This window comes from Galendromus occidentalis, unplaced genomic scaffold, assembly GCF_000255335.2.
Source record: "Galendromus occidentalis unplaced genomic scaffold, Mocc_1.1 scf7180000077500, whole genome shotgun sequence".
Lineage (NCBI taxonomy): Eukaryota > Metazoa > Arthropoda > Arachnida > Mesostigmata > Phytoseiidae > Galendromus > Galendromus occidentalis.
Genome location: NW_003805488.1, coordinates 461,792 through 471,766, shown reverse-complemented (window position 1 = coordinate 471,766; position 9,975 = coordinate 461,792). Strand labels below are relative to the sequence as shown.

Here is a 9,975-nt window from a genome sequence, read left to right as displayed (position 1 = left end):
ATCCGCGAGAAAATAAAATCGCGGAATGCATCATCCACAGGAAAAGATATTACGACCTTCCGTAGAACGTTTCTAGGCTCGGAGCGGCTCACATTTTTCATCAGTATGATTCAAACCTTCAAACCGACTCATTTCGTAACGCCGCTCCTAGTTTACCTAAAAATTACGTCCTTCGACGAAACACCCAAGTTTGGCTGAGAGCCAAGCCCGCCTTAAATTTTTTTTTAGATTCTGGACCAGATGGGAAAAGCAGCCAAGTTTTCCTGCGTTCGGGGAAGCAATATTCTCCGTAAGCATTCATGGGTGCTTTTTGTAATCCATGGCCTTCGGGCCCAGGTCCGGCCATCCGAGTGTGACCATGATCATCGATCGTATCAAACATACTGAATGGATGAAATCTTTCGCCATCCGACACAAGATCGGACTTCTAGCCCGTGTTTCTCCGGCATGATTCAAAACACAAGCTCGACCACCGCGTTCCAAAACGCAATCGATATCGTGCAGGTCGCTCGTGGTGTCCGCCCGACGAAGGGTGATGATTAGCACGTCGCTGACATTTTCATGCAGCGTCTTAGCTCTCATCGATGCTGGAACTGGCAACGATTTCCGGGAACGGCTCCGAGGCGCTTGAGAAGTTTCATTAGGCGGATCGCACTGATATCGGCTTATTTGCTCTATGAGCAAAGCATGGTCTCACCCCGCTCGGTTATCACGCAATCATGAGAATTATTCAGTTTCACGGCATGATTGCGAACCAGCAATCACGTCGTGCTCTTCGAATGTTTGTCGATTCTGCCCCCAAACCTCGTCCGCATGGAGGAAGTTTTCCCAGGCGGAAGGGTTTATTGCTCGATGGCGATATGAGCTGCTATTGGAAATCTCTCACATCATCCCCCAAAGGGGAGGGGGAACGTAACCGGTGAGCTCGTGAATTACCTGACTCACAAGATTCGGATCCGAGATGCACTCTTATTAAGAATAATGGAGCGAGGTAGATTCTGTACACAGGTGGTTCAAGACGAAACACACTCCGGTTTCATGCACGTCGCCCAACTCCCTCCACAATTGACGGATAAAAAAGAATGCTTCGAATGTACAGGCCATACCTTTATTCACATGATATCACATACAGTGCGACCGTCTCGGATACCGCCGTCATCTTGGAATTTCGCCATAACTGTTCCATTCTGCACACATACGTGACATGAAAGAATTCCTTCGAATATGCTTTCAACTTCGTCCAGTGTGTACGGGTAGAGCCTCAGAGTTTCTAGGACAGGCTCGTTGAGAATCAGGAACCTTATTCCAAGGCGAGATACTAGGGGACAGTCATGGATTCGAATAACCTTCAAACGTTCGTGATGGGCCCCTGCAGCGAAGAGTCCAATATCGGTCACTCCACAAGAATAAATATCTAATCTCTCCATCTGAGGACATCCGAAACCCCTTTTGAATGTGAGGTCTGTGAGTCCCATCGCTTGGCTGAGTTTCAATGATTTGAGGTTCTTGAAACGACGTTATTTGACTCCATCTTTATCCAGCAGCTTGCGACAATTGATTGCGAGCTCTTCGAGCTCAACGAAATTCTCAACGATGCAGGCGAAGCTTCTAGGAGAAACTGCGTCGGTCAGCTTCAAGGTTCGAAGATTTCTGAGACTTGTACTGTCTCGGATTCCGTGGAGAACTGAACCGAGCCACACGGCGTCGGAATGCTTAAATTTCGAAATGCGTCTCACAATACCGACTTTTAGCCGTTTTGATCTGAGGAAAATACGCCGAAGTCTTTCAAGCTCATGCAATTCCCTCGACGACTCATAGGAGATATTAGCATCGATCAGGTACAAGGATTTCAAGTTTCGGGCACGCAATAGGAGCTCCTGTAGATGATTATCATCGAATTTCTTAGCGGGAGCGAGGAACAGACTCTTCAACTTAGTACAGGAGCAGATCGCCCTGAAAGCTTCGTCCGAGAGATCACCACAATTGGTCAATCTCAGCTCCCGGAGACATGGCGAAAACTTCTGAACGAGCCTGATAACGCTCGCGTCGTTGCACCACAAGTCGAGAGCTAGCCTCGAGAACTTCTGCTTTGCAGCGAGGAGGCTTTTCAGCAGACTCCGAAGTTGGCGGTCACTAGCTAGGGAGATAGGATCCCTCCTCAGGGATAATGATTTCAGATTAGGCATCAAATTGAGCAAGCTACGAAGGGGCATCTCGTAAGCGATTGGTTCGAGAGAGACATGTCGGATGTTGGAAGCATATTGACGGATTTCTCGAAGACTGATGTTCTCCGGGAGCTCGTATATGATGCTCTGCCACCAGTCCCCTGGAACAAGAGGAGCCATCAGACAACAACGGCCACCAAAAATTCAGCTCATTCACAGCTGGCACGAGAGAGCAGTTGCGAAGACACCCACATCACCAACCTTTCAATGACAGCTCAATACATTGAAGATTGGGACATTGACGGATGATGCGAACGAAAACACGGGACGATAAGTCACATCTGATGAGTTTCAAATTACAGAGGTCTTCGCCGAGTCTGGTCCACAGTTTCGAGTCGAACTCGAGTAGATTTACTGGGAATCAGAGATATCCATTGAGACTGCGGAAATTTTCACGGACGTTTCTCACGGGTTTGCGGCCGAGTTTCAATGGAAATTCATCGCTATCGACTGAGACCTCCGGGATACCCCACGAAGAATCGATTGCACTTTCCCCACCTTCGGTGAACTTGGCACTCCCCAATTTTCGTTGATTCTGAACTATAGATGCGGTTGCTGCCGTCTTTTCTGTACCTCGGATACTAAACCCAACGTCTGCTAGAAGTTTTGGCGAAGTCACAAGCTCTGCGAACCTGCGACAGACGAGAGCAGTTCTGAGACGATCTACGGGGTGGATCCTCAGCAAGATCTGCTCTTGAAGCTGGAATTGAATTCGGTCATTCCTGAGCATCCTTCCTCTTATCAGGGGTTCCCAACGTCAGGGCGAGTGCATACTAGCTTTTCGTCCGTGAATCAGGATAGAAAAATGATTCCTACCTCTTGGGGAAGCTTGAGCATCCTCCCACCGCTCCGACAGCTGATGGAAGGCTCGATATATCCTTGATGGCGGGTCCTGGGACCTACGTTTAATCGGTCATCGAGTCCAGGTCCCCCACCGGGGGAAATATTTGGGCACTCGGGGCGGGAAGAAAAGCCCGAGTTGCTGGTAGAGCTCGAGAAACAATGGGCAGGCTGCGCTCCACAAGTTAGTATCGAGGTACTCGGCTGTCGGACGCTCCAACTAAGAGTCGTGCTTTACTCCTGTGCACGGCGACCCCTAGCGGGAGAGGACATACCCAGCTGGTGAAGGAAGGGCGGCTGAGTCGGTGGGCTACGGGCCCGACAGCTGTCACCTACCGAGGTGACGAGATCGAGTGCTGGAGGCGAATACACGCGCACAATGCAAGCCTCGGCTCGGACATATGCCTGTCATATCAATGATAGATACATGGAGCTTGTCCATGGGGGACAGTTCGACTCTCCTGGGTCGCCTCATTCCGTATTCGAATGCTCCTTTAGAACAAATGAGTGCGCTCAAGCAATTGACAGATCTCTCCTCGGTGGAGGAGTCCCTGGGTGATTAGTGTGATTAGAATGGTGAGAAAAAAGAGATATAGTGGAAGAACGTCTGTAGCATGGGGTGTCTGAAGCAATAAGTCGGAACAGATGAAAGCTCGACGCCTCAGACGGAGTGAGAAGCTTCCAGCCGGTCTCCCGGGAGAGGGATTCGGTATTTCCCGGAACGGCGCCTTCATGAGCCGCGGACAGCCGGTGAAATCCGAGAAGCCCGTGGGAGAAACCTGAGAACGTTTCCGGCTCTATTCGAGGCCGAATGAACGCATGCAGCGGCTCTTATCAGGGGCTAGCTGTTCTCGGGGCCAAGAGTCTCGGAGAAAGACGCTTGCTCCCCCGGAGGGTGACGAGAGATCGCAGCCTCAGTGCGAGGAGCGGCGTCGACCTACACAAACAGACATTTTGTCAAGTTGAGGATAGGTAATTCATTTATTCGACACAGAAGATCATTTTTTCCCCAACCGTACTTCAGGAACGATCGCCGGATCAATTATATTACAGTTATATTCTACCTACAAATATTCGTTGTATTTCGCAAATCCTCATGGAGCCTCGAACTCCCCCTCTCCGGCAGGATAGCGGCCGTAATTTTGATTGTCCTCTCTCCAATGAGGGTTCCTCATCCATCAGGTGCCTCAGAACCTGGCCTCGTTTCGGACGCGACTTTCCACTCCAGGGTTTCAGACGGCCGTCGAGAGTTCAGAAGGTCGACTTCAGAAGATTTCTCGGGCTTTCCAGGGGCTTCATTGACAGGTTGGTCGGAAGAGAAAGCTCTCCGCACCTGTGAGCACCGAGGGCTTATCTAGGTACTCGTATCGCCCGTTTCGGAGAGTTTTTGCTCAACTCGTGAGTGAGATTCTCTCGATATTACCGAGCTCTCGCTATTCAGATGCGAGAGCTTTCATGGCGATCAATGTCCGCGATTCTGCTTGGCAATCTTGCGAGTCGGCACCAGCGGTTTGGGGCAGCTCCCGGAGTCGTCTCGCCTCTTCCCTACCGCGACGTCGTTCTTCTATGATATCGATGCAACTTTCGTGATGGTCAGTGGCCCTCCGCTCGGCCCGCATCGACATCATTTTTTTTCGTGCCCTGAGGGCCACGACGACGAGGAGAATCACAAGGACATGGGAGACGAGGAAGAGTAAGAGCCAATCTACTCCCGCATATCGGCGCTCAGTGTGGAATCTCAGCACGCAGGAACCTGGAACCGGATACGGATAGGAATTATTGTCGTGGAGGATGAATTAATGGGGCTGCTCATCTCACGATTCCAGATAGAGCGCAGACGCTGGCCTGTGATGGATGCGGGAAGCAGGAGTGTCGGCGATCACGGACGTGCTGCGTTCACACTATGAATCGAGCATTCGAAAGTTCAATTCGGAAAAATCGAAAAATCATGAAGCGTGTTGCCGGTTTTGCGAACTCTACAATCGATCCTTTGAGTGATAAAATTCATTCACGACAAACCCCACGTGAGATGAACCTTCCAACTTCGTGGGGCATCAATGAACCAGCCATCATTCGTGGATTCGCGAAATTCGTAGATGAAATTCTCGTGAAAATATAGTTCGTCGCGGCTTTCTTTCCACGGACAGCTCTCTTCACGCGAGGTACCTCAAGCGGGACTCGTGTGAAGGAAGGTGATTTGTCGCACCCGGGCTCTCCACATTGAAAGTAGAATTCGTCAAGAACTATGCGCTGGTGGTAATCGCTTCGGTTTACGATGAAATAAATAATTTGAACGTCATCACCAGAAACGATCTGAAGGCTACAAATTTCAAGTACCTGCTTTGACGCAATCGTCACGCAGGGTGTCGTCACTCTCGCAGTCGATTTCGAAATCCGAGGACACGACGAAAGCCGGATCCGAAAAAGTCCCCACACACGACCAAGCGTGCGTTTGGTGTCCGTCAGTATCTGATCTCAGGGCGAGCCGAGTATTGAGGGTTAGTTACCGGAGATCACGATTCTTGAAGAAAGTTCGTCTTGCTTCGATCAGTTCCTGAACGTCACCAAAACTCACTGGAGTTTGTACAATTGACGTGGGAAGGGAGGCCACTTCCCCTGCAGCCATCGCATTGTAGCTCATTCTCAAGTCGAGAACGCCGGGTGGTATTCTTATGCGCAAAGAATTCCAGCCTTGGCTGCACACTCAGATCGAAGTACCCCGCTGGAAAGAGGCGAAACATTAATGGTAAACCATCGAATGCGGAAGTCATTGGAGCAGACAATCAAGATGCAGCGCTCGCGATTCATTCGCTCCCGCCGCGATCACAGGAGCGTACTCACCCGCACACTTATTATTATATCCGTTCAGTGCACGTCGATAGGCCGCCGCGGGGTCGTCTGACATGCTTAATAGGTTCGGCGCGGACACCGATCGTCCAAATGGAATTATCAGCACCGAAAGCATGACAATAATTATCATCTTGTTCTCCCGAGGAAGCGGAACGCACAGTGGTGAGTAATCGCTTTGACCCCTACGAGCCGTCGAGAGGGATCGAAGGGAAGCCCTGGGACCGGTGTGATCCTTGATCTTTTGAGCCTCCCAAGCTCAGCGGATCTCCAAGGAGGAGCGCAAGCACGTTATCCAGAAGTGCGGGCTCCAACTGAATCTTGTCTAGCGCCAAGTCGGCGATCCTCGTAAGTAGATCGAATCCTGACTGTTGAATGGAGCAAGGGAAAAACAAAAGGGAAACCCACGGGCGAAGGAGTCGAGCTCAGCGTTCGATCTTCCAATCTCCGAGCGGTTCGAGTGTGATCCACTCGATGGAAATAAACATATCGGAATGGTCTTCATCCGGGGTTCATCCCCGCCGAGCACGATCAATATGCACCTTCCCGCTTAATTTGCCACAGAAGGTCCTAGAATAAGACCATAAGAAGGAGCCAGTCGGAAGGACACCTCGAAAGGCTCACCGCAGTTCGGCCTCGAAGGATCGATCGTGCCTATTTCCGATCGCTGATGTGTGGATAGAGCTGCGATCAAGTATAAGCGCCATGTATTTCTTGTCGAACGCTTCGTGGTACCGATTCCGAGAAGTTGATCATGAGATCTGGTTGCTTAGGGTCAGGGGCGTACCCAGAATTTTTCCTGAGGTGGGGGGGGCTGATTTCTGTTCTGTATGGGGCAATGTCCTGAGCGGGGAGGCTATTACGCCATATAGCCCCGAGGTGGATACGCTACTGCTTACGGCAGAAGCTGGGAGGAGTCATTTCAATGGACAAGTTTCGGAGGAGCCTGCGGTCTCCAAATGCAAACAGATTGTCCTCCAGAAGGACGATACGGATATGAGAAAGGTAAGTACCACTGAGGAACTGAGCTGTGCGCGGGAGGATCAATCGCATGGGCACCGATGTCGAAAACTAGTTGGTCGACAGTGAATCGCTCCTCATGGCCTCCGTGAGGTTCATGGATCATGGTGCAGTACCCGAGGACATGCTCCTCTGCAGGGCTCTCGAGAGAACGACCACTGACCGAGTTATCTTTGTGATTCTCGAAGGCTACCTCTCGGCAGGAGAAGTATCGAGTCCTGCACCGCCGATGGAGCGCTGGCGATGATGGGAAAGCAGAGAGGCTGATGGAAAACGGATGGAAGATCAGAATCCTGGACTGCTGAAAATACTGGCGTGATTCACCGAGAGAACCGAGCAGCGAAGGATCTTCCCCCTGTATTTGCTGAAATCATGGAAGCTGTAATAAAATGCGTGAACTCCATGAAGACCAAAGCGGAATCTGAATTCCTGCCCGAGCGGTCATGCACGGACTCCGACGCTGATCATGTGAGACTGTTGCCTCGTGCAGACGTCGGATGGCTTTCGAAAGCTGATCGCTCGCGTCGATTCATGAAGTTGCACGCTGAATCGTCCCAGTTCTCGAAGGGAGTGGGTAGGATGGTCATCCTCTGCTCAATCGACGGCAAGGCTTTTGTTGGTTACCATGCTGATGTTTTCGACGGACTCGAAACATTGAACAACAACTCCTGGGTGGAAATTCGGCCCCGCTGGATGCGACGACGACAATCATGGGCTCCATGAAACTTCTCGACTTCTGGAGCTCAGTAGAGATAATGTACCTGGACATTTTCAACCACCTCACTAGGTCGAAGGAATGCAAAGTCACGGAACTGCGCGGGTAATATCCGATTATGTCATTAATCGATGATCGAGGACTCCCATGAGGAATTCAACGACGGGAACTGCTCATCCCTCCCTGGATGCACCTGCCCTACATGCTTGATTTGACGATCGTGGAAGCGGAGCTCCGGCGCCACATGATTGAGCTTCAAGGCAGCGCGGCGATTGAAATTTTGCTCGAGCATGAGGGTTTGCTGGCCTGGCTAATTAAGTGAAGGAATGAGAAGCCGAAATACGTATACGTTTGCCGAGATGAACACGAAACTCGAGCTACCCTCGAAAATTCGATTTTCCTCCAGAATCTCACAGAGAAGTTTTAATGATCTGCTTTTTGGGACGAGGGGGAAGACTCGCGCTGTGGAGTGGTGGATTGTCTGGTGGAGGTTCGCTGATGATGAAAGTGAAATCTCGATGCGCATCGGGAGAACGGGCGCTCTCGAAGCTTCTCGAGTACAGATCGGTTGATGCCTCGCGACGCATAGGATAATTGTACGGCCAACCTCTCCTTCGCGTTCTTGATTGCTGCGTTTTCCGCGTGACATATCTGACTGCGAGCAGAAGCAAGACGAGGCCTACGAGCGAGCCGACGATAATGAATGCAAGTTCCTCACTCATGTTCGCGATAGCCTCCTCTGTGATGGACAGCTTGCAGGTTCCTGTAGAGAAACGGCTGATCAGTGAGGTACATCCCGGCTGAGAATTTTGCCAGCAACTAGCGGTAGGTATCGAAATGGGCAAGTTTTCGTCGAACCTAATTTATAGCATGTCTTCGATTTCCGGTAGAATTCGCAGTCGAGCTGGAACTTGTGTGTCGCAACATTCTGTTCCGAGAAATCTGCTGAACAAACCCAAGCAGGCTCAGAGGCGCTTGTGTTCACATCTGCGGAGATTCAAGACGAATCAGTGCGGATTTCCCCGGAGATCACGGCACTATACTCGAGAATCGGATATTCTACAGTCCGATTTGATCTCAAATAAACAGTTCGGCTCGCATCGAGGCGGCTCCGACGGACAGGCTCACTCGCATTCCTGCAGTAGGCTCGCGTTGGGTCACCGCTCAATTTGCAGTTGAAGCACTTCAGCGTCGAATTGGAACTGAAGGCGGAGAACAGTTTCGAGGACTCCTGGTTCAGATCGCCGTACTCCTCTCCGGCTAGAATTTGATGGACTATTGAACTGGAGCTCTGGATCTCTAGCATTATCGCAGGGATCGCTTCCCCTGGAATTCCGACTGTGGTGGAACTTTGATCATCTCGAAAAGGCCTCTTCACGCCCTCCTCCGAGCACCCAAACTCACCGGGACAAAACGGATCGGGAGTCAGGAGTTGTGATCCAGAAGTCGCGATCTTTCCGTGAAGCGGAGTATTCGTCGGCGTCGCTTCGGAGGATGCATCTGACGGGAATGAGCACGTGACTACCGTGAGAAGCACCAGAATCCGATTTGATTTCATACTATCAATCCCCGGAGATACGCTCCGGGAGGATTTTTCTCCGCGCTATCGATTCAGCCACTCATTGAACTCTGTCAGGGTGCTGGATGGCGAGCGTTCCTCAATTAAGCCCCTCTCAATTCTCGGTTCTAGACGACAGCAAAAGGACTCGTTTCCCATTCGCCCAAATTCTGCGCTGATGTCATTGTTGAGCCATGGATAGCGAATATTTAGAAAAATTGATCCGTTGGACCTTGGCGACTGCTTGACTGAATATTTTCAAAGAGAGATATCCTCTCACCCGCCATAAGTGGATGCGTGAGCCGAGGCAGACGACTTGGCTCGTCCGATCGAATTCGCCGACTTCCACAAATTCGCCGAGTCGCACCACAAAATGAGGCATTGAATCTGGATCATTACAGGAATGAATCAAGGGCGAACCGAAGTCGGGGTGAGTTCCCGCTCGAGTTCTCCTCAAGATTCATTCAGGCCGACAGGCATCTTGGGAGACTTTCCCCAACACATGAGTCGATTCGCGACCGAGGACTTCGAGTCATTATTGATATGCGAATATCAATCCCCTCAAATGAATCGTTTATTTTCGAAACATCGTAACTCCACTCTGGAAAAACACCCAAAAACAATCTTCCCCCTGTAGTTTATCCCACAGGATACCGATCCTGGCTTGTGGGGCCATTTTCGAAAGCTCTTGGTGAGAGCTTTCAGAAAAAAAATATAACACCGCCCTCCCTCTCCTTCTGCGGCTACACGCGGAGAAATGAGTCTTTGGA

The 9,975-nt window shown here is 50.7% G+C and overlaps 3 protein-coding genes across 3 annotated transcripts in view; all 3 read right to left on the bottom strand.

Moving 5' to 3' along the window:
- LOC100905442 (zinc finger protein 596) overlaps positions 1 to 3,062 on the bottom strand; it is a 12,990-nt gene extending 9,928 nt beyond the window's left edge. Inside the window, exons 1-3 of the mRNA XM_003746660.1 lie at positions 3,042 to 3,062; positions 2,724 to 2,925; positions 2,427 to 2,579 (exon numbers count right to left, since the gene is read on the bottom strand). Coding sequence (XP_003746708.1) covers positions 2,427 to 2,579; positions 2,724 to 2,925; positions 3,042 to 3,062 — 376 coding nt within the window. The remainder of the gene's footprint in view (positions 1 to 2,426; positions 2,580 to 2,723; positions 2,926 to 3,041) is intronic.
- Positions 3,063 to 4,124: 1,062 nt separating this feature from the next.
- On the bottom strand, positions 4,125 to 6,020 carry LOC100905296 (uncharacterized). Its single transcript, XM_003746659.2, has 4 exons — positions 5,907 to 6,020; positions 5,641 to 5,787; positions 5,403 to 5,534; positions 4,125 to 4,818 (listed from the first exon to the last, which is right to left on the bottom strand). Exons 1-4 carry the CDS (start codon positions 5,968 to 5,970, stop codon positions 4,499 to 4,501), a joined length of 663 nt encoding a protein of 220 aa, XP_003746707.1. The 5' UTR covers positions 5,971 to 6,020; the 3' UTR covers positions 4,125 to 4,498.
- A 1,971-nt stretch (positions 6,021 to 7,991) lies between these two features.
- Positions 7,992 to 9,307, bottom strand: LOC100905150 (uncharacterized). Its single transcript, XM_003746658.2, has 4 exons — positions 9,052 to 9,307; positions 8,776 to 8,907; positions 8,506 to 8,634; positions 7,992 to 8,410 (listed from the first exon to the last, which is right to left on the bottom strand). The coding sequence occupies exons 1-4, from the start codon at positions 9,203 to 9,205 to the stop codon at positions 8,058 to 8,060; spliced, it is 768 nt and encodes a 255-aa protein (XP_003746706.1). The 5' UTR covers positions 9,206 to 9,307; the 3' UTR covers positions 7,992 to 8,057.
- Positions 9,308 to 9,975: the final 668 nt, after the last annotated feature.

What these genes read in the sequence shown, in the direction of transcription:
- LOC100905296 (XM_003746659.2), bottom strand. Translation starts at nt 5,970, where the DNA reads ATGTCAGACGACCCCGCGGCGGCCTATCGACGTGCACTGAACGGATAT. An exon ending in ATATAATAATAAGTGTGCGG is followed by an intron (nt 5,788 to 5,906) that starts GTGAGTACGCTC and finishes GCCTCTTTCCAG; the next exon opens with CGGGGTACTTCGATCTGAGT. An exon ending in CGTCAATTGTACAAACTCCA is followed by an intron (nt 5,535 to 5,640) that starts GTGAGTTTTGGT and finishes CCCTGAGATCAG; the next exon opens with ATACTGACGGACACCAAACG.
- LOC100905150 (XM_003746658.2), bottom strand. Translation starts at nt 9,205, where the DNA reads ATGAAATCAAATCGGATTCTGGTGCTTCTCACGGTAGTCACGTGCTCA. An exon ending in TCCCGATCCGTTTTGTCCCG is followed by an intron (nt 8,908 to 9,051) that starts GTGAGTTTGGGT and finishes ATCAAATTCTAG; the next exon opens with CCGGAGAGGAGTACGGCGAT. An exon ending in AGCCTACTGCAGGAATGCGA is followed by an intron (nt 8,635 to 8,775) that starts GTGAGCCTGTCC and finishes GAATCTCCGCAG; the next exon opens with ATGTGAACACAAGCGCCTCT.